Source organism: Lepisma saccharinum, chromosome 1 (genome assembly GCF_977018435.1).
Source record: "Lepisma saccharinum chromosome 1, izLepSacc3.1, whole genome shotgun sequence".
Classification (NCBI taxonomy): Eukaryota; Metazoa; Arthropoda; class Insecta; order Zygentoma; family Lepismatidae; genus Lepisma; species Lepisma saccharinum.
The window spans coordinates 146,639,138-146,663,120 of NC_139229.1; the positions used below are offsets into that span (position 1 = coordinate 146,639,138).

A 23,983-nucleotide genomic window follows, 5' to 3' on the forward strand; every position below is an offset into this window, starting at 1 on the left:
GTATTTATTTGATTATTCCGTCCACTTTTGCTCAGCGCTTTCCATTTCGGAAGCACGCATTATCTCGTCCGCCATAATAACTTACCCTTTATTCCCAGCATGCCTCGGGGCGAAGGGAAAGAGAGAGAGAAAGAGAGAAGACACCATAAAACTGGAATTTTCAGGAATTGCGGGATAGAAGAGATTCTGCAGCAACATAAAAGCGCCGACTGGAAGAAACAAACCATAGGAAGGATGTGTATAAATATCCCAGACTGGAGCTGAACTTCGGTGACGATCGGAAGCGTACCAAATGTACCCTATCCACTCGTTATTTTTCGTGGATCGCAGATGACATTGCCATCTATTGTCTGTTACGACAACTAAACTTTTTTCTTCATTCAGAAGTCTAAAAGCTCCTTTCCAGCATCAACAAGACATTACAAATGATGCTTGTGCACTTGGTCATTGTACGAGGATCGTCCAAAAAGTTCCAGACTTCGGCAACGATTCATTACATGAGTATTTAAGGGGAACGTTTAACGGATATGAAAGCCCTCCATTTCTTTAGTAAACATTTTGCATTAATTGTAGTATCAAGAGGGTCAGGCAGCAAATCGAAATTGAAAGAATTCTTAACAATTGCATACTTTTATTCTTTATTACACATCCGTCTTATCAAATATTCGACGGAGTTCACGTGTGGCGAAATAGCGATTTCGGCATTGCTGCGAACGATTCCAAGTTCGATCTCCGGTGAAAGTTTAAAAAAATCGCTCATGACCCAACACTGTTACGATAATCGATGAGCTACTAGAGAACAGTAACAGCGGACTACAGCCTACAAAGTCAGAAAACAGCGGCGATGGGACGCATCGAGCTGGCAGCATGTCACACAATAAAATATTTTATTATATACAATTTTGTTTAATAAAAAAGATATTAAACACAATTAAATTCTAAAATCGCCATGAAATACTAACTTCTTTCACTTCCAGTGACATGAATTTCTTCATAATTTCAGTGCAACTGCTTCCCGATTATATTATGTTTCATGCGTCAGAATTTGTTTTTGTATTAAGTCAATAAGCATTGTAATATTATGATGGATTATTTATATTATGAAAAGAAACGCCTAGCGCGAATTCAATCAAAATTATATTCTTCTAGAACACGAAATTAATGAACATTCATCAAACGTATGCGCATATTTAAATGCGTATTGCGTAAATATAACCTTTTATGTTTCCTAAAATTCAGACATCATCTATAGCAGGTGGAAAGGTACGTACGTGCCTAGATAATGGCTTACGCAGGATATCATTTTAATGGGGTTTGCATTTATCACTTTGGTTTTCCCGAGTTCATTACTTCTTTCACTTGAAAACTTTGATTTTCTTAAAATTTTGGGAGGGGCTGTAGCCCCCCCCCCCATCAGTTCTCTTTCCGGCTACTAATCTTTTCACTTACCACTTTTTTGGCAGACAGACCCAGGTTCCGATTGTGTAATTCCGGTGCCATCAGGATGCACACGCGTTCTCTGCAGGAATTCAATTCTATACGTGTCTACACGCCTAACCTACTCACTTAAGCACACGCTGAGCATCGTGTGCTTACGTGGGTAGATTAGGCGTGTCAAGTGTAAACATCTTTTGATACATCGTGTCACGTTTCCCGAGCTGGATATCGCTCGACAGTTTCAGTGCTAATGCTAATAAGAAACGAGGAGAAATCGTCTGCTGGGCATTTTGTAATCTAACACCCATGTGTTCTGTTTGTGTCTTGTGGAAGAAAGTTGTTTTTGTAAGCGTAGTGCTGGTTATCGTGGTGGTATCTTAATACGCGTATGTTAATCGAAGCCTGGCCTCGGCTTCCTCCAACGCGGAGTTCACTCGGTCAACAGCGGCGCAGTGTGGTTTCTGCTAGGAATGCAAACGATCGGAAAGCGCGGGAAACGTGACAAGTGAGAATACCAAACTCAGTTTACTACTCTTAGAATTATAATTACACTGGTGCGTGCTTACGGTGTTACTACAGGGTCTTTCTTTTCCCTTTGTGCGCCTGACGGAGGTACGCTTGGCGGCCGCCCTGACGCCAACTCCCGTCAAATCGCGTGCGATATCTCCACTATGGAAGCCGCTAGCTTCGAAATGACTTCAAGTTCTCAGAATTATAGTTACAATTACATTCAAAATAAGCACGTTAATTGTCACGGGGGTTGTTGGAAATGTTGTCCTCGTGCATCCACTCGTTTTTGGCATGGTTTTAGGAAATTTGTGGGCTGATCCCGGAGATTTGTTTTAAATTTTATGCAATAATAGGCTAACGATTTGCCATAAAATTCATTTTCTTGTTCCTTGGCAAGATAATGCAGGCGTTTATGTTTAAAAACCGTCTTGTGACATTTCTGAGTGGTATTCATTGATTGATTGATTGAGTTGGTGTTTTAAGTCCACTTTATGCACAGTAAGGCTAATCGGGACTGGACCTACAGATTAAAGTTAGATCCGAACCACTGTGCCTCCACCAGGCATGGAACCCCTTGATCACAAGGTGTGAACACTATACCATCGGGGAGGCACAAAAGTTGTAAAGGAGAGAATGCATTGGCGTCCCGTGAAATTATTTGCGCCTTATTAAATCAATATTGATTACAGCCTGCAAAAAAATTGGATTAAAAAATTATACACTTATTTTAAGTAGGTTAGGATTGTTTGGTTGTGAACCAGCAATGCCAATTTCAACGGCGCACTGATGAGCAGGCCGTGCAAATTTAATGGAATCTCGGGAACATAGAGGATTGCCGAAATCGCAGCATACATTTTTTCTAGGTAGGGGACAGGAAGTCAGGTGGTTTCCCGAAGGTTAAAAAGACACCGGGTAGACTTCTGGATGCCATGATTGATGCTAGAACATCTAATACCTACCTAGAAACATCTACCGATATCTAATTTCGTTATTTATGATATGAAATGCAAAGATAGTAAATATATTTTTTAACATTTTTGCAGTTCTGCAAAGCTGCATCTAGACTTCGCGTTATGCGACGATCACCAATCGAATGGCAGAAGGCACAACCAGCTGCCGTTTTGTATATACAGTATCGACGTATGTTTCACTTCAAAACACAATTTCTCAATTTACGACCTTGCTCTGATTGAAAGAAATCTCTGACGTTCTGGGTATTGAAATTTACTTTCACCGAAATCTATTCTTCTAGAGATAAGTATGGACATGTGAGCAAACTCCCCAATGGAAACCCTATATCATTTAACGTGGTTAATAAACAATGATTGCAATCCTCAATGCAATTAATATCAACCACGTAATTAGGTGATTATTAATTAACACGGGTTGTTACTGCAGCAATTACAAGCCACTGGGGACACTTTAGAAAAATGACGCAACTGCGATTTAACGGAGGCAATTTGTGCTTTCTACAGGGCGACCATAAAAAAGTGTTCACTTTCTACTTTAGAAACTTCAAGGCTAAATTTCTATATTGTGACCTTTCTTACTTTTAAGAATATTTTATGCCAAACAATTTTAAAATGTGAATTTTAACGTAAGTAATGTGTGTTTCAAGGTCACACTGGACTGAACGTGAGAAGTGTTATAGTATACAGAATGTCCGAGAAGTCCCCGTACCCCTACTTGTATGTATCCTGTTGTGACAGTTTTGAAAATTCGCCGGTATTTGGTTGATTGGGAATGATTTGGTTTTCGATGTTGACATCCTTGCTCAGAAGGACACATGGACACATGAAATGGCCACTGGCAGAATTCGTATGTCAGTTCTTGCGCCATGGCTGATGTGAGCGGACATACAGTTAAGAGTGCTGAGGAACGGCTAGTGACGTGTGTGTGTGAGAGTGTACAAGGCAAACGATGTACTGTAACGTAATGTAAAGTTCGCAAATATGTTATAATGTAAATAAAAATATAAATATGTTATAATAAATAAATATGTCATATACAGGGTATTTACAAATGATTGGAGAGGTTTCGAATATTATTTGTAACTGTAGTATTGCGTAATTTGTTTGAATGCGATGCTAGAGGAAAAGTATCTCACAAAGTTTTGTGAGCAAATTCTAAAACACCAGACTGTCAACCCGATAGATTGGTCGATTTGAAATTGATGATGAAGAACTGCCTTCATGGCCTACACGCTCCCCTGACTTAACACCGTGTGACTCTTTTGTGTAGGATTATGTGAATAATTTATTGTTTGTGCCACTATTAGCAGAACTGGGAGCTCGCATCACCAGTGTTTTGGATCGAATTGCGTTTGAGAAGAACTTGAATATAGAGTTGATGGTTGCAGAATCATAAAGGAGGGACATGTCGAACACTTGTTAATGTGTCTCAAAATTTTTCGAGTTTCTCTACAAAATTGATGATACGTTCAGATATACACGTACAGCAGTGGCGGCGATTGGGTTCCAAAACCGGGGGGGGGGGGGCAAGGTGGCAAAATTGGGGGGCAAGGACAGTATATTTCCCTTTGTAGATAAGGTTTAGCATAGTGCGGAGGCAAAAGTGTCGAAAAGTGGAGGGCATGCCCCCTCGCCCCCTAATTGCCGCTACTGACGTACAGTAACATCATGACACCGGTCCAATTATTTGTAGACACCCTGTATATCTAAGGGTAATATGTACTACGTAATATAATGTAGAGATACAGCGATTTCTCGGATACACTGTATGATCCGATACTTATGTCTCAGGCCTCCCCGATGGCGCAGTGGTAGCGTCATCGCCTAGTAATCAAGGGGTTCCGGGTTCGATACCCGGTGGAGGCACATTGCACAGTGGTTTCGGCCAACTTTAAACCGTAGGTCCAGTCCCGATTAGCCTTACTGTGCATAAAGTGGACTTAAAACACCCAACTCAAACCAAACAAAAAAATCACCTTATGTCTCGATGGTAGCGACGAACGAAGATTGTACCCGCTATTGCGGTATTGAGAGATTTTAACGAGTGGCCTATTCTGAACGCCCCTTACAATATAGTCCCTGTCGTGCTACAGCTAGCCTACAATACACTGTTGAAGAGCAGTCTGGTACTCACCCGTCCTAAAGTTGACGACGATGTCAATGAGGAAGATAGTGTCCGAGAAACAATTGAAGGCAATCCATCGGGTACTCAGGTCATCGTTGAAGAATGAAATGGCCACTGGCAGAATTATAAGGTTAGCCACTAGCAGAAGGAGCATGCACAAATCCCAGTAGAACCTGCAACGGACAAGAAAAAGGCAATAAGAAAAGGCGTACAAGTATGTTGACATCGACATGTTATGAATGGCTCTATGTTTATTTTATATCAATTATATCTCTCCTTTCCCTCACGAATACGTTTATTCTCCACATCTTTCCTGTCGGTTTTTGAGGATTTCTAATATCCATTTTTGTCGTTCTGCTAATTCATTTAGCCTCAATGGTTCCGTGACCACAAAAGGAGAAATTCTGGTCGCCAACAAATTTAGAATCTGTTATCTCGGTAGATGTGCTGGTCGAGTGATCCACTATGTTTCATCCTCTGACGGTCCTAGGTTCTAGTCTTGAATTGGAAGAAGAGGAATGAAAAAGAGATTGACATATACGCACGCACACATACACAATCATTCATACAGTAAGGATAACCTGACGGTAGCAGGCTAGCACGTGAAGGGTGATAAAAAGGTTCCATAACGAGTGCCTTTTTATCACCCCTCCACGTGTGAGGATGCTACCGTCAGGTTATCCTTGCTGTAGGAATTCTTAATGTCTCGTCCTTGCAGGATAAGGAACACACACACACACAAACCACACACGCCGGCCTCACTTTCATCACTCATTCTAGTCTTCGCGAATAGCCAAAAGAGGCAGAAATGCGAAGAAAAATAAACGAAATCAATCAGCAGACACACACACACACACACACACACACACACACGAGGGGGGTAGCAACGGATACAGAAAGAGAAATTGAAATAGTTACAGACAGGCAATGGAGAGAGAAGGAATGAAAATAGACACAGAAACAGATGGAGATAAAGAGAGATATGCATTCATGCACATAAACAGAGGATAAAATAAAGTGAAAAGAAGATGAAGAAGGTTACAGACAGACAGTGGGGAGACAGAGGGCAGTTGGAGGAAAAAGAAAGAGAGAAGGAAAGAGAGAAAAATAAATAAGAACTACACAGGTTCTGGGTTCGAATCCCAGTAACGAGCATAATGGTCACGTTACGTTTCCCCTTTTGACTGTTTTATTGCATCATCATTTTCACTGTCGAAATTAACATATTATGTTAAATAAACATAATACACAATTCAATGCACATCTACCTTTACAAGAACATCTCTAGCAGCTCGATTATTTGATCTGGAAAGTCACCTGAAAAAAAGCGTGCTTCCAATACAACACGAATACGCACTCGGTAAGGACTGCGAAACAGTTCTTGTGAGTATCTATCAAATGCACCTCTCTGGTTTATCTCTCTTTCAGAGCAGCTATCTCACCTACAAGTTTATGAAGCAGCAAAGATTAATTGCAGCCATTGAGAACATAGCGGCAGCTGTGAGCAGGTGTGTCATCATGCTGAAAGAGGCCATTACGTTTGGTACGATTCAATTAAGGGCGCAAGAAGCAGCGATCCTTGCCTGTACGTTCTTCCAGTTAAATTTTATAAACAAACGTTGTTCCGATAATTACTTTTCTCAAGTAAACGCGACTACGAACTTCAAATGTTTTCCAATACTTCGGGTTGTCATTACAAATGGTCAAATTTTCTCCTGGAATAATTAATCATTTGTTCTATAATTTTCCCCACGTGTGAGGTAGTCTCAGAGTAGGGCACTCAAGTCTGATTGTTCGTCGCTAAGGGAGAGAAGCTGGAGAAACGTCACATTGTCAAGGTCAAAATTTTCTAACAATGGAACAGTAGCAAATCAGAATACAGGCAGAGGAAAATGATGAAAAATGCATTTGAGTTTTGGAAAGGGTATACAGAGGGGAAAAAGTTCCAAAGAATGAAAAGGATCAAACAAGAGAACAGGAAAAAGTGGAAAAAATCAGGTTATCACAAGAAAATGAGCACACAAGAGATGAAGTGGACGGGAATCGTGCTAGACAACAATTAAAGCTCGTCTGGAGAACCCATTGTTGACAATATGAATAGCCCTGCCCATCGATTTTCGATCAGCTCCCATTGCGGCGTATAAAATAAATAAACGCGAAGGCCTTGGGAGGCTGCCTGGGCTTCGTTAGCAGGTCCCCTGGCGTCCTTGAGGGGGTCGGGAACATCTTGCGAGCGGTAATCGACTAACCGATCACCCCGAGGAGACCCCCAACTACCTGACGTCATTAGGGTGAGGCCTCCGCAAACTGAGCTATGCCGCGTGACGTGGTTCCATGGATCGATTGTGGAGGTGGTCAAGGATTTCGCAACAGTGTGGCCGGGTTCGAAACCCATTCCATTAATTCGTAAAGTGTCCGGTTACGTTAAACTTGGAAATTCTACACTTGAATGGGGTTATCCCATTAAAGAAAACAATTTTTCGACTCTAATACGGGATTCCTTCTAATTTGCCATTTTCAGTCTTAGCCGTAGCCTGTGACATCCCACTCGTGAAAATGTAAAAAAATATATTTATCATACAGGTTGGCCACGAATTAAGGGGCAACTTTTGTCACTGTAACTTTTGTATTAATTGAGCTAGTATTTTTCTTTCCTTTTTATCTTTCTTTACACGTATGTAACATGTAACCGGCCTGGCGGAAGAAGTGGATGTTGTTTAGAATGGCAGCAAGTCGCCTAAGTATTAAGCAGCGTGTCAAATGTGTACGTGTATTTTCCATTACCAATAACGTGTAGCTGAAGTTCAGCGACGAATGCTGCAGGAACATGGACCTCTACCTCAAGAATCAACAAGTTATTTGATGCAACCGGAAGTGTTTCAGACCTAAAATTCCGTTAAGCCACGAACAGATGGAAGGAAAGCCAATTACGACTCCAAGCTTGCATTGATTTAAATGGAGCTCAAATTGATAATTACGTTGAAAACAGATAAAATTGTCATTGTGATGTCTAAGTCACTATCTTCAGAAAACAAAATGTTGCCAATATTATAAATATGATCTCATCGTTAAGCTTGTTTTGTTGATCAAAAGGTGCCCCTTAATTCGTGACCACCCTGTACAACTAATGGTAAGTCGGAATGTATCTGCCTGTCTATTAATATTTGGGTTATTTTATATTGCTTTCTTATCTATTAACAGTACCTCGCTGATGAGCAAAACTGTGAACACAACGATACATCCGCCGCAAACTGAGCTATGCTCCATGACGTGGTCGCCTGTCTCACCCAGGTATCGAACTTTTTGATTTCTAGCTTAGATGTGCTAGACTCTCCTTCGACTCTGTCTCAATCTCTCTTCCTCAACCCTTTCTGTCATTCTCAACCCCTTATTTCTCTCTCTTTCAACAGCTTTGTCTATCTCATTATCTCAATTCACTTTCCCTTTCTAAATTCATTTCTCATCGCTCTCTTTTAAACCTATCTCTCAATCTCTCTCAATCCTTCACTATATTGCTCTCTTAATTTATATATATATATATATATATATATTTTTCAATTTCTCAATTTCCTAATTTATCGTTTATCTCCCGCTATCCCTCTTCTTTAATTTAACTCCCTTTCATTCCTTGCAGGAGAAATTTTGTTTTCTGGAGAGGATCATTTCCCGATACCCTCTCCGTTTATTCACACAATGGTTAAGATATTTCGAATTCTGATTATGCAAGTATGTCACTTCTATTGCAGTTCATTCCGATTTCAACTTTGTTTCGTATAACTTTCTTGGGCCTCTGCAGAAAATCAGTAGGCAGCAGACAAAAAGAGAAAAAAATAAGCAAAACTGGGGCTAAATATAAATACATTTGTTCTCTCTCCGCTGTAAGTAAAAAAAAACAACAACAACAAAAAAAAGGACTTCTGAGAAACCATATTGGTTGTTCCAATGGCAGCTCTGCAGGAATCTTGCGCATAGAAACATAATGCATGTGATATAGCAATATCACTTAACATAGCTGGTAGACTGAACTTGTCGAATCTGATATAATGATCTGTACAGCTAACACATAGGAAAGGAACTATTTCTCAGAAGTCACGTGGCTTTGTTTACACTAACTTCGTTTGAGAATAGTTTGCATTTCGAATTCTCTCAGGAACCTTACGAATTCGATGCATGTGTTATATAGGAAGAAAGTGTAGCATCTTTTTTAATATTTCACTTTCTCGTATTTCAACTGTCAGATATGTGTCCTTATGAAATCGGCCCTCGGGGAGTTGGAACAAGCCTCCAGAATAGAGAGGAATCTATTCTATTGTACAGTATAGACTCGTTATTTACGAGAAAACGCTATAAAAACGTAAGACAACAAAAATGCAGTTCCTTTCCTTCGAAGCATTTTGCTACCCGTCTTTTCCTGCCATATAAATTGCATTCTGGAACGGAGTGTTTCGGTGTTGGAGCCGTTCTCCGTACTCGTCACAAATAACAGATACGGTCTCCCTAACCCGTTCCGAGACATATAAATGCCACCGTGTACAGTGGTGGAGGAGAAATGCATATGAAAGGATGTCGAGGGAAATATACAGCGTGTTTCCTGTTACTGCGTCTCGCAGCTCGTGAGAGGAAAGGAGAAGGGTTGGAAGAAGCCTTGAGACGCGCTTTAGAAGAATCTCGCTTCGCTGGTTGGGGTAAAAGTGCAAAAAATTTTAGGTTTCGTTACCCTCTCTGAGTTGCTCTCTTCGTGCACATGTTTCTTCACACCTCTCCCTCTCTTCTCCATTTCATTGTTTCTTTGTCTATCGCTCCCTCTCATTCATGCTCTCTCTATACATCTCTCTCAGTCCTTGTACATTATTCTCCGTCTTCCTATTTTTGTGTCTGTATTTACCGATCCTTCGTGAGGACACCAAAATGTCAACCTCTCTTTCACGTACACTCTGGACTGCATCTTGCAGAGTAACAAGGCTGGACTCACAGTCAGTATATTCCTCTGTGGGGCTCTTGTTGCGTCATCCCTATATGCTTGTGATGGTCCCTTCATCCATCTCATCTTATCAATCATTCATCGCCATCGTTACGATTAGCTAAAGAAGAAAAAAGCGACGTAACATAAACGAAATCAATGAATCAAATGAAATGTCATATGTAGTCGTCACTACTGGTCCTACAGTCAACGAATTCAGTAGTAGTATGTAATTTATACAGCGCACATATTGATGCACTAATTTTAGGTTTGTGAAATTGATTTGAAAAATTTTCTCTTTCACGAAGAAATAAGTTACACAAATTAATAGGAAATTGAACTTAGAAACAATCGAATAATGTCGATCGAACTGCACCTCGAACAAAAATTATGTATAAAGAAGTGAATTGCATCTTGGACAAAAATGCTGTAGATAGAAGTGCATTTCACTTTGGACAAGAATGCTGTATAGAGGAGCAAATTGTGGCACTACTAAGTTATAGGAGTGTACAGTGGTGGAAAAAAGTTCTTCCCCATAAGACTTTAATGGCAGTAAATAATACCGGAAGGGTAGGCAACACACATTGCACCATTAGGTGATCGGGTGATTCTGTCTGTCTCAAGAGCAACTCATCTTTCATGCAAAAGCCAACAGGCACAGGAAATGTAGGAAAGTCACGTGACTTGTCAGGTGGAATGTTGTTCGTCAGAAAATCGCCTTTTCTCAAGCCAGGTCGCAGAACAGACGAGGGCTACCCGTTATATCTCCGAAAATGATTCCCCTAAAAACGTTGAACGAAACGCTAAAACAATTCTTGCCTTAATTACTGTATGTGCTGCAGTAGCACAGTCGTTAGGGCGTTTTATTATCATGTGAGAGATCTGGGTTCGATCCTCGACGGGGGATAATCGGGATTTTGTCCACCTGTTCAAGCTGCTTCGGTGCCCACCCAGCGTCGTATAAAGTCGGTACCTGGAGGAAACTCTCGGGAAGGGATGGGGGGTATGGCGGCCAGGGGCGTGGTGCTGATCACATCATTCCCACCTTCCGCCTGATGAAGGAAGTGTGGGGCCCTAACTCCACTCTCCACTAACTCCACACCCCCTATACGCCTTCATGGCTTGGTGCAAAGCACAAGGTAGGACTTTGCATTTTAATTTACTATACATCCCAATTTTGTCGTAACAAAACTTCCCAATCTCTACGTGGGGTTTCTTCCAAGTTCCGTAGGGATGTGAATAGGCTCCAATATTTCTTGAGACAATTCATACATGTTATATTTCCTTATAAGAACAACAGCCGATATATATTTTGTGTCTTTTTTTGGCGGGGAGGTATAATCCAAACATGTGAGGTGATCCTTTTCCCACTACTCACTCCATTCTCAGAAATAAATCGCAATTCCAAACACTGAAAATGCAGCACTTTCTACATCTTAGCATGCAAATATCTACATAGTAGCAAAGTAATGTGTGGAAAGAGAAAAATTAACGATTTGTAACGGCACTCTGGAAATCTTTTACAAGTAGTTTATTTTTTTCAATTTGAACTGACATTCATAACATTCATTAACGATTCCAATATTGACAAAATAATAGCTTAGGCGTTCTGCTACTTTCAATTCTTGATTATCGTAGTCACCGTAACACACACACACACACACACACACTCTCTCTCTCTCTCTCTCTCTCTCTCTCTCTCTCTCTCTCTCTCTCTCTCTCTCTCTCTCCCTCATCCTTCCCGATGGCGCTGTAGTAGAGGAGTCGCATTGTAATCAAGGAGTCCCCTGTTCGATACCCGGTGGAGACACAGTGGTTAGGATCCCACTTTAAACTGTAGATGCAGTCTCAATTAGCCTTTTGTAACGTGTAGCAGTGTTCACGTTACAAGGATGTATATAAACTTAATATTTTCCTTTGTTTGGTATTTATAATTTTTGGGTGTTAATGGTTAATTACCAAGAAAAGTGGAACCCACCTCGTATATAGAGTATACATCCAGATGTTAAATATAAGTTCAAAGAGTTTGTTTCTTTCTGCCAGCAAGCTGAGCTGGAATTTCGTTATCGGGGACAACAATGCGAGAAAGCAATCGCTATTGTGTAGAAGCCCGGCAGACTCAACTTTATGTAAACGTTGAAACCGGGGAAAAGACGAAAGATTAGGCTGTCTTCCCAACGCTATATCTGTCGTGTCCCTTGGCGGACAATAATTTAACTAATATCATATTAATCCCTGATTCTTTTACTGCAAGACGGTGTAATCAGAATTTAGTTACGTTAAGGTAAACGAAAGTTATGCCCGCGCAAGACAAAACCTGTATTTAAAAAAAAAATTGCTTAACATTTTAACGTTGTAAACTTTCTTTCTTTTCTTTGTTGTCTTTTCGCGTGGCCGTTGCAGGGAGAGAGGGGAGTTGGAAGAAGCCCTACTCCCTAGTCAAATTAAATGCTGAGTGTAACAATGAAAATTATATTGCATATTTAATATTCACAGAAGGTTAAAAATAGTAATTTCTGCATGTAGATAATTATGTTCCTCATTGATATTTTATTAATATGTATTTTATTGTAATGTAAAATTGATGTTAAGATAAAAGTTTGTAAATCCTTCACGGCACCGAGAAATCCTATAATATACATTATATATTACATTACATATAATATAATATACATTATAGGATTATATAATTGTATATTTAATTGTTGAAACCGGGGAAAAGACGAAAGATTAGGCTGTCTTCCCAACGCTATATCTGTCGTGTCCCTTGGCGGACAATAATTTAACTAATATCATATTAATCCCTGATTCTTTTACTGCAAGACGGTGTAATCAGAATTTAGTTACGTTACGTTAGAAAAGGAACTAAATCTATGGAAGGAATGGGGAGTCATTCAACCTTCGAATTCTGCCTATTTGAATCCTTTAATTGTAGTGGATAAACCTCAAGGACAAATACGCCCGTGCATTGATTTTCGTCAGCTCAACAACAAAATGATAGTTCCAAGAAGTTCCGTCGAACCCATCCATGAGTCTTTGCAACGTTTCAGAGGATCCAGGTTCTTTTCCAGCTTGGATCTCGCGTCTGGCTACCTTCAGGTAAAAATACACCCTAGCCACAGAAAATACACCGCTTTTTCTTATCGAGGTCGCCTATATGAATTTACTCGGATGCCTTTTGGACTTTCGAATGCGGTCAGCACTTTTGTCTCAGTCATGCACAAATATTTTGGTCCAGAGAGTGAGGAGTATCTTACCGTGTATCTGGATGATTTACTTGTTCACTCCAAGACGCTTCTAGAGCATTTACAGCATTTACAATTGGTCATAGAACGATTGAGAGAATGTGGAATGACCATTAAATTAAGGAAATGTGAATTTGTCAAAAAGGAGATTCGCTTTTTAGGGCATATAGTATCAGGAGAAGAAGTAAAACCTGACCCTGCTGGTAATGAAGCCATTTTGAGATTTCCTCGGCCAGTCTGTAGGAAAGACCTCCGGAAGTTCTTAGGTCTTGCTAATTGGAGAAGAAAATTTTACCCTGGATTAGCACAGGATGTAGAACCCTTAAGTCACCTCCTAAGGAAGGATGTTAAGTGGAGCTGGAGTGAAGAGGAAGAACAGGCGTTCCAGAAAATTAAGATTACGCTAGTTACTACTGGTGCCTTGTCTCAGCCAGACTTTAATTTAAGCTTTTGTCTACAGTGCGACGCCTCTGCTAAAGGGTTAGGCTGCATATTGTTCCAAGAACCAGAGGGTGGCGAGAAAATTGTAAATGTTATCCAATATGCAAGTCGAAAACTGAGGAACAATGAGAGACATTATTCCATCCATGAACTGGAGTGTCTGAGTATCATTTTTGGTGTGGAGAAATTTTCAGTTTATCTAAAAGGCCAATCATTTAAAATATACTCAGACCACAAGGGACTCGTCTGGTTAAAAAACTCTCAGGATCTTAATAGCAGATTAACTAGATGGGCTTTGAAACTACAGGCTTACCAATTCCAGATTATTTACGTCAGAGGAAAGGATAATGAGATAGCTGACACTCTTTCCCGGTATCCTGTGTCCGATTCACCAGAAGGAGATATTCCGAAGACACTTTTTAAGGTGAACTATATTTGGCAAGAACGGGAAGAAACTGAGGAACTGGAGAAGTGGATTGAAGCTCAGAGGGAGGACTTGTTTTGTCAAAGCATCTTGAAGATCTTGGAAGCTCCAGAAGAGACTGATACCATTACTCAAGGTAGAACTAGGAAGAATTATTGTCTACATGGAGGTTTATTGTTCAGAAGAGTTCAAGGTGAATCCATTATTTGGAAGCTTTGTGTGCCGGCAATATTTGTTTCCCAGATACTTAGAGAAAATCACGATAACCTAGGACACTTTGGCATTACAAAAACCAAAGCAAAAATAAAATATAGATATTTTTGGCCCAAACTATCCGGAGATGTTATTCGGTATGTTAAGGACTGTGAGATGTGTGCCAAGACAAAAATGGATAAGATAGGAATCCTGAGAGAGAAGCTTCACATTTCACCCAAGGTTCCTCATGAGATGCTGTCTATTGATATTATAGGCCAGCTACCAACTTCCCATGGGTTCTCCTACATTTTTACCGCCGTTGACATTGGCACGAAATTCGTTTCGGCCTATCCTCTGAGGAGAGCTACATCTCAGGAGATCGTGAACTTATTGGAGAAGACGTATTTTGCTCACTATCCTCGAGTAAAAGTCATCCTCTCAGACCGAGGTACCCAGTTCACTTCGACAACCTGGAGCGAGTATATGAGAAGGAAGGGCATTACTCATGTCTGCACTACAGCCTATCATCCCAGCAGTAATGTGGTAGAGAGAATTAACCAAGAAGTCGTCCGTCTTTTGCGGCTGTTTTGCTACAGAGAGCATACTCGTTGGGCCACCTTCATCAATGATGTGGTTTGGTTATTGAACAATTCCGTCTCCTCTGTTACGGGATATGCTCCTTCTGAACTTTTCTTCAATAGAGCCATCCCGGAGGAACCTCATGAAAGGTTTTATTGGCCTGTACCACAGGATGAGAAGACGACTTGGGCCTTTAAATTATATCAAGCTCAAGGGAGAGAAAAAGCCCAACAGAAGAAGAGAAGAGTGAAGAATCAAGGACAAGCATTGATCTTGAAGGAAGGAGATCTGGTTCTAGTAAAGAACCGTAAGCTGAGCTCCAGTCGTCGCCAAACCATCTCCAAACTCTTCGAGGTGTACGTTGGTCCATACATCGCTACCCAGATGAGGGACAACTCCGCACTTCTCCTGCAGCCGTCTACAAAGGAGCCTGTAGATCGGGTTAACTACCAGAACCTAAAGAAGTTCACCTGCTCCCAGGAACGACGGAGAGAAATCCTCGGAGAAAGCCAGATTTCTTGTGACTAGTGTGGAACGTCAAGAGTTGTCAGTGAATTGTTTATGAACATTAAGTGAAGTTTTGAAAATTTTCACAATTTTTCTGTGAAAGAGAAAATTGTTCAAATTTTCTCCTAGGAAGCGGGGCAATTGTAACGTGTAGCAGTGTTCACGTTACAAGGATGTATATAAACTTAATATTTTCCTTTGTTTGGTATTTATAATTTTTGGGTGTTAATGGTTAATTACCAAGAAAAGTGGAACCCACCTCGTATATAGAGTATACATCCAGATGTTAAATATAAGTTCAAAGAGTTTGTTTCTTTCTGCCAGCAAGCTGAGCTGGAATTTCGTTATCGGGGACAACAATGCGAGAAAGCAATCGCTATTGTGTAGAAGCCCGGCAGACTCAACTTTATGTAAACGTTGAAACCGGGGAAAAGACGAAAGATTAGGCTGTCTTCCCAACGCTATATCTGTCGTGTCCCTTGGCGGACAATAATTTAACTAATATCATATTAATCCCTGATTCTTTTACTGCAAGACGGTGTAATCAGAATTTAGTTACGTTAAGGTAAACGAAAGTTATGCCCGCGCAAGACAAAACCTGTATTTAAAAAAAAAATTGCTTAACATTTTAACGTTGTAAACTTTCTTTCTTTTCTTTGTTGTCTTTTCGCGTGGCCGTTGCAGGGAGAGAGGGGAGTTGGAAGAAGCCCTACTCCCTAGTCAAATTAAATGCTGAGTGTAACAATGAAAATTATATTGCATATTTAATATTCACAGAAGGTTAAAAATAGTAATTTCTGCATGTAGATAATTATGTTCCTCATTGATATTTTATTAATATGTATTTTATTGTAATGTAAAATTGATGTTAAGATAAAAGTTTGTAAATCCTTCACGGCACCGAGAAATCCTATATAAGCAGCGAAGCTCGGTGGCCCGTGGCCTTTTGTATTCGAACTCCAGATAAATACGGAACTCGTATTACCGTCTTTTCTTTTCACACCCGTATTTCTGCGCTTACTTCCACGTCGCTACTAGGAATTAGTTTATTCTGGACTATCGTTAGGACAATTACTTAGCTCTTCTGGTCAGAAGGCTTATGTTCTCTCGGTTCTATGCTCCTGGTCAGGAGATATAATTGAGAGGATTGTGATTGTCGTAGGATACACCAGAATTCGGGATCGGTCGATAGACTGTTAGTAGTCAACGTTTGTGTCCCTGGTCAGGGATCACCTTTTCTTATTCTGTGGTCACGGATTAATTTTCAGTTCTCTGGTCAGAGGCTGAAAAGAGAAAAGGAAGTTGGGTACTTAACTGAATATCGACAGAACCTAGTGGGAAAAAGGATTGTCGATTGCTTATAGAATCTTGGTCAAGATCTATAAGTACATTGAGAACCTTTGACCTAGAATTACGAGGGACCTTACATCGAGGATTGAAGAAGCCGGAATAACCCGAACCTTGAGCCGAGGAGACTCAAGCCCGAAGCGATACTGAGTGTGAAGCCGAGGCTCAATAGACCCATCGAACCAAGTACGATCCAGGGCGGACCGTTACACTTTGTGTGCATAAAGTGGACTTAAAATACCAAATGAAAATAAAAATAAAAATCACCGTAACTCTCTACAAAGCCAGAGGATCCATTTTTGAAACCTGTTGAGGCTTAGATGTAGCATTGCATTCGTATCATTACCCATCATCTTCGTTGTCGCGATTATCGCAAGAGGTAAAAATGCGACACAAAATAACCCAAACAGAAGATTGGAATCAATCTGAATATTGGTTACGTTGGATACGTGGTAGAATTGTTTTAAATATCACTTCCTGTGATGTAATAGGGTTTTTGATTAAGGACCATTTGTATAATGCATATCGTTGATGCGAACAATAAGTAGTTTCACGTTCACCACACTCTTCGGTTGTTTAGAAATCGTAATGAAGAAGGATCTCTAAATTTCCGCTTTCACATGTCAATGAAACTTTAAAATAAGTTCAGTGTAGGTCACAAAAGAGATTTACATATTGTTATGATATCTTTTAAACACCACGAAATCTAATTCCAATAGAATACGATACTACTCCTTACGTTCCTGTAAATGTTCACCATTAGTCTGGCGAAATAAAGTAACTAAGATTTCCGTGTTTCCTTGAGGAAAGATAAGGCGCCTGCTTGTAGTAAGCAAGCAGCAACTGCTTCGATCAGTGACCTTCACTGCCAGAGTGACTCACAGCAGGCCTGCGCTCGTTCCAGTGTGCGTATAAAACAGGTATTTTATTTCGTTCGTTCCAATCCACAGTTATATCAAGCTAACATTCTAATATTTTCGTAGAAAACAAGTTGTATACGTTATGGTCTTCCAGAGTGTTGTTGCCTGCTATTTACACGCGGGAGATGGGGGTGTTGTAAACATTTCTGAACCCAAAGGTCGAGCACGAAGGAAAAGTTGTGTAATCATTGGAGGTAATAACAAGGTAATAGAAGTTGAAGGAAATGCTGGAATAAATTATATCAGAAATTGAGTAAAAACAGTTCTCATCACACATAGGGCTATCAGATCACTTGTCAGCGGAAAGTAGGACAAATTGTCTCAAAATGTTGAACACGATCGTATTTGCAGTAACTATAATAGGTTACTAGGACATCTTAGCATATAACGAGAATATGACACATCTTGAGCTGAAAAATTAATGTTGAAGTGAACGGTTGAGTTCAAAATTCCTCAACTGCTAATTAATAGCACGGCTGTATGTGATTTCAACTTGTGTATGTAAGACAGAACGTTTTTCGTCGATGTGGGGCCAGGAAGAGAAAACAATCCATGAATTCGGAAAGGAAAAAAATCACAATTTCGTAAACAAAGTCTGGAAGTTCTTGTTTATTAATATGTAAAAAAACTACTATACACTGGGAAAAAACAGAATTGTGTGCCTTATTTCTCCAATAACGAGAAAAATTACTTGTTACTTCGAACAAATTACCGACACTTATATCGATAAAACTTCACAAAGTAAGCATTTTTATACATATATCCGGACTTTTTCGGATCTAGAAAATCGTGAAGTAATTTCTGAGCTGGGATTGTAATAGTTTTTCCGAACATCCAGTAGCAACCATGCACACTCTTTGATATAAGGATACTTCTCCAAGGAACCACGTTATCTTAGACTTCCCTCAGTTTTTCTGTTTCTCCATCTAATTTGAAGTTACGTGATGCTCATAATACGTATAAGACATTTGAGATTTCTTTCAAATTCCTTCCGGAGGCCAGACACAACTATAAAATGTAGGACACGTCCGGAAATAAGATTGATTCTTATACGTTTTTTATTTTCTTATTTAGCGTCGTTTTTCTTTCACCTCTTGCTAATTGCGACGACGAGGATGAGTGATATGATGAAATTGATGAAGGGGTACTCACAAAGAACACCCATACGCACGACGGGATTCGAACCCAGGACATCAGACATCGTAGCGCACTGTGCTAACCACTCCGTCACGGACGGAATTCTTATAGCCCTAATCGTTCCTCAAGCATATTTCCTATCTTTAACTACACACGAAACATAATGAACAATCTAAATAAACAGGTGCCAGTTCACACTCTAACCGTAAAAAAGCATATGCATGTGAAAATGCAAAATAATATTTATTTTTAGGTAGTTGTGACTTATTATTGTATATTAAAGAAATATATTAGTGATAAAATGACGGAAGTAGAGGAACATCTCCAATGAAACACTCATGCCTTATGGATATTTTTATTTCTTGCCGAACAAGGTTCCGAGTTCGAGTTCCGACCAAAATGGATTCATTGTGTATGTTCATTCATGTCTTTAATGTAATCATAAATCGTCGTCATGAATAATTTAACTTCAGAGGAAGAAAACTGAGATAACTACTAATGAAAACAATAACAAAATAAATTTGATCTTAAAGCCCTGGCTTTGCGCTACATATTCCATCACGGGGATCATAAGCGTGCGCCCATGGGGCCAGGGGGAGGGCAAATGCACCCCTAATCATGGACGTCTGCAGATTTTCTCCACGAAGAGACAAGCAAGGTATTTTTCCATGGGGCATATTACCCCGATAATAGTGTTGCATTATCGCATTCCTGCATCCTCATTATAATAATTAATGTAAATTATTATGACTGAAATCAAATTATACATGTGAAAACGTACTTTTTGGTTGACATTCGTTTTCTAAGGGGAAGATGTGGCAATCCTTGCCCCCCTTTCAGACATCCATGCCCCTATATTATTATATTTTCACCTAGAAATTTAGGATAGATGAATCCTATCGCCGTTGTTAAACTATATTATACTCTTAAAGAAAATTAAATATTTTCAAGCCGATGAAAGTTCAAGGCAACTAGTGTTGCCCACGGGACGAGACGGGACAGGCTTTTAAAAATTCGAGACGAGACGAGATTGATCATGTGTCCCGAGACAAACTAATATTTTCGAGACGAGACAGCATTTCCACGAGACGAGACAGGCCAAAGTCTCGTCTCGTGGGCAACACTAAAGGCAACTACGGGGGAAGGGGGTGCAGTGGCGAAACCACAGCCCCCCCCCCAACCTTGAACGGAAATCAATTTTAGGGGGGCAAACATGGAAGTAAAGGAAAGCAAGAGTAGCAGAATCTAAGAGTAGCAGGACAAAAGGATACTCAAGATGGATTTTGTTTTCACTCTTTCTTGCATTATTTCTTCCAAATTGCCAAGAGCACCTGCGGGGGAGGGGGAGGAGGGACAGAGCTGCAATTGCCCCCTTGATTTCAAATTTTATACAAATATAAATACCTTTTGTAAAATGTTCTTGCTCGCTTCGCTCGCAATGTCTGCTTTTCTTGCAGTCTAGTCAAGTTCAGAGCCATAGCTAGGGGTCGGCGGGAGTTAACCCTGGACCCCAAACGATATAAATGAAAAAAATTGTAAAAGAGAATAATATGGCGCTCCATGAATTTTTTTCCCATATTAAATCGACATTGTTTTCATTTTGCAAAAATTTGGATCTGAAAATTTATTGGTCGCTTTGCTCGCAATTTGTTTTCTGTAATGCATTTTATATTACCGAGGAGAGAAGTACTGTTGCTAAAAGATTTTCTCTTAAGTGCATGAACAATTGTTTGGAGGAAAAGGAACGCGCAGATTTGAGAGACAATTTATATGATTTTTACTGTTAGTCTATTAGTGTATACATATATATAAGGTATATATATATATATATATATATATATATATATGTATGTATGTATGTATTTATATGTGTGTGTGGGGCGGGGGGAGGGGTGTATATATAAACACACCCATCAATGCAATAAAATTTAAACAAGTGAGATGAAATTACGTTATTCCTTTCCGGCCTGAAATATAATCAAGGCTATCCCCCTCTAATTAGAGGGTCTGCGCACGCCTATGACGGGGACTGACACTTTACGTAGATATATACACGCTTCGTACAATTTGATGATATCGCGATTACGTAATGGATGTGCAGCCACTTAACTGAAGCCCCCATAATTCACTTTTTATTACTAAATTGTAAATTAGCATAATATCACATAGTTTACCTATTCATAATATACGCCGCTTTGGTGCACTTTGTGGATTGTGCATTAATCAACATCAGGTTAATCGCGGCAGGCAAAGTGGAGGGAAAATGACAATGAAGCACAACGAGGGGGCCCTTGGTTCCCGATTAATGAAACTTTGTCTACATGCAACTTAGTCGCTGCGTGAAATCGCTGAAAATGTCATTTATTAATTTCTTAATTTTGCTTATTTTATATTGCTTTTCTAGCACTTGGCGTCAACAAAGGCGATGAGGATGATTAATGAAGTTATGAAATGGATGATAGGACATGATGATCCATGTCTTACACAAAATTCTAAGTTGGGACTAATGAATATCGATTCGTCTTATTTGTCAAGTAGTTGTTTTTAACTCCAATCTTTTTCAAGGACTTCTGGGTTGACAGCATGTGTGTTGCGCGATGATGATTCGACGAACACCACCATTTCAGTGAACTTTCTTGACAATGACTCTAATATCAGTAAAGAGAACATTTTCTTACGAATAGCTGTTGTTAAGAAACGAATTCCTGAAACTTTTTCTGGTGGTCTCACGGCACCCAGCTGTTGTTTGTTATGGCTGGGCCTGGGGGTATGACTCACGCTGCTGTCAATACTCAATCATTCCCGAGAATCCAGGTCCGCCAGGCAAACCCAAGCGACAATTTTGTTATTTGGGTTGCATAGACAACAGGCTTTAAGATGTTACGATATGGTAGGTCTCGTGGCCCAAGAACTATTTTCCATGACTGTACAGTATGATGCATAAGTAGTACCAGTGGCGGCGATTTGGTTCCAAAACTGGGGGGGAGGTGCCAAAACTGGTAGATAAGGTTTAGCATAGTGCGGGACAAAAGTGGCAAAAAGTGAAGGGCAGTTGCCCCCTAATCACAGCCACTGAATATTACGAAACAAATTGTCCATCATCATATATATTTTTTTAAATCAATGAGAGCTTGAAGAATTGAAACAAAACGGCAAACTATTGATAATCTCCGCACCTGAATACTTAAAAATTCATTCCTTAAAAACACGTCGGATGGAAGAGAAAATTAATGAAAATAAGGACAATTTGCTGAGAATTACTTCTGCATCCCCTGAAAATTCATTAGTTTATGTTCGGGAGGGAGGGGGTTAAAATATTGAGAACCATTAACGCCTCCCGTTAACGTAGTGTTTATATGCAAGATCTTTGTCATCCGCCCAGCTCCAAAGCGCCTTCTCCTCCATCCTGGCATGTCTTCCGGAGACCGTCCTCCGGAGGACGAACACCTCTGCTCACGACAGGAGACGCTTCTGGCAGAGATTCTCTCTCTCTCCTCTGTTAACACAAAGACGCCATGGCGAGAAGCAAGGAGCAAGAATCTAAGATCACTGTAAACATCTCACAAAGGGCAGCGGGGAGTCGTCGCACAAAGGCCGCCATCTGCCTCGGTGCCCAGCAAACACTTCTGAAACACGTCGGGACAAAATGCCGTCTTCTGTAAATGCCTCTTCGCGCTTCGAAGGAACTTCTAGTGGGGAAAAGAATAGTTTTTCATTTGTTTGGCAGCTTCCTCCGCTCTAATTTCGAAACTGACAGAGGAAAAGGACGGTCCTCAATAGACAATTGTCCGTTCTGGTTCGCAAGGCCCGTTGAGGAAAGTGTAACAACGAAATGAATTTGATGATGGAAGTTGGAAATTTTGGACACAACTTCACCTAAAACGTCAATTTCTGTGAGGAAATATAACTTCTTTAACATGAATAACGCAGGGTGGTGCATACTGTAGCTACCAATGGTCAGTTTAAACCTGTGTATGCACAGTTTCCCATGCTTTGGCAGCTTGTAGGCTCGTGGTCTACAATGAAATGTTGACCGTTGAGACATTATGACGGCAGTGAAGGTGTTCATCCGAACAGGTTCTGTTCAGAAGCAGTGCGACGGTCCAATGTGGATCGCCACGAACCCGTGACAGAGCGGCACAGCATAATGAGGCAGAACCGGAAGTCTCCAGGCCGAAACAAGCATATTCTCTATCCCCGTCTAGTTCCCTGCACTTTTTAGACACTCGGTGTAGTGAAGATGCATCCCAGTGGTGTCGAGCTGGTGCAAGGAAATTGTGTGTTCAACCAAGTAGACGCTGTATGTAAGAATAGCGGTCCAAGTCCAGAAAGCTCAACAAATGCCTGCCTGTTAATTTCAACGTTCATTTGATTGGTTAGCACGTGGCGTCGGTGGCACATAGCGCTAAATGTTATCCTATTAGAAACATAAAATGGAGAGAAAAAAGTGGCAGGTAAACTACGTACGTAATAATGCTCATTTTTACCTTCACAGAAATTGATAGTGTAATCGTTTAACAATGGGGGGAAAGTCCAAAAACTTGCAAACAGAACAGATATGTCAACCAAAATTTTATCAAAAGATGCCGGGGATGTGCGAATGCAGTTGGACCACGTGATCATACACCACACTGTACACCGCATCAGAAAGTAGTGCAAACATACACCTAATACAGCACGTGACACAGGATCAACGATGTTTGTCGACTCAGTGTTGCACTTCGTAACCGACAAGACACGTCAGTGCAAAGGAAGTCAAAAAGTGCAGCGAACTATACCTTGCTCCGGGAATGTCCGGAGCGAGTGAACGAAAACAAGTTTCTGCGCAAGTAGTGACGCGAGACGGCTCGGTTAGTGAACACGAGCTCCGCACATTCGCTCTCTCCCCTTCTCTGACCTTGTGCGCGGCCTTTCTCCAGAGATTCTCGAGGTAGAGTATGGACGGGGCTTCTGGCATCATGATGCTTCTCACTGACCTCCCTTCTCCGTCTCCTGAACGGAACTGCTCCACTGCCACGATTCGTGTCTGAAGAGACCAACGTTTCATGGCAGACTGTCTGCAATCTTTGCATCTGCCTAAGAAAGGGTTACTAACTAAAATTGGTAGATACAATACGCGTCACCTTATACAATTGAAGAGGTTGGGAGTAGCCAGTTATAGACATTGCCAACACAGAGTTAGACT

General features: G+C 40.5%; 1 protein-coding gene across 9 annotated transcripts in view; it reads right to left on the minus strand.

Moving 5' to 3' along the window:
- Positions 1-23,983, minus strand: part of Ih (hyperpolarization activated cyclic nucleotide gated potassium channel Ih) — a 773,850-nt gene that overhangs the window by 147,378 nt on the left and 602,489 nt on the right. For all 9 annotated transcript variants that reach the window (XM_083140018.1, XM_083140027.1, XM_083140010.1 and 6 more), the window contains exon 3: positions 5,053-5,216. In XM_083140018.1, the coding sequence (XP_082996144.1) occupies positions 5,053-5,216 (164 nt within the window). The remainder of the gene's footprint in view (positions 1-5,052; positions 5,217-23,983) is intronic.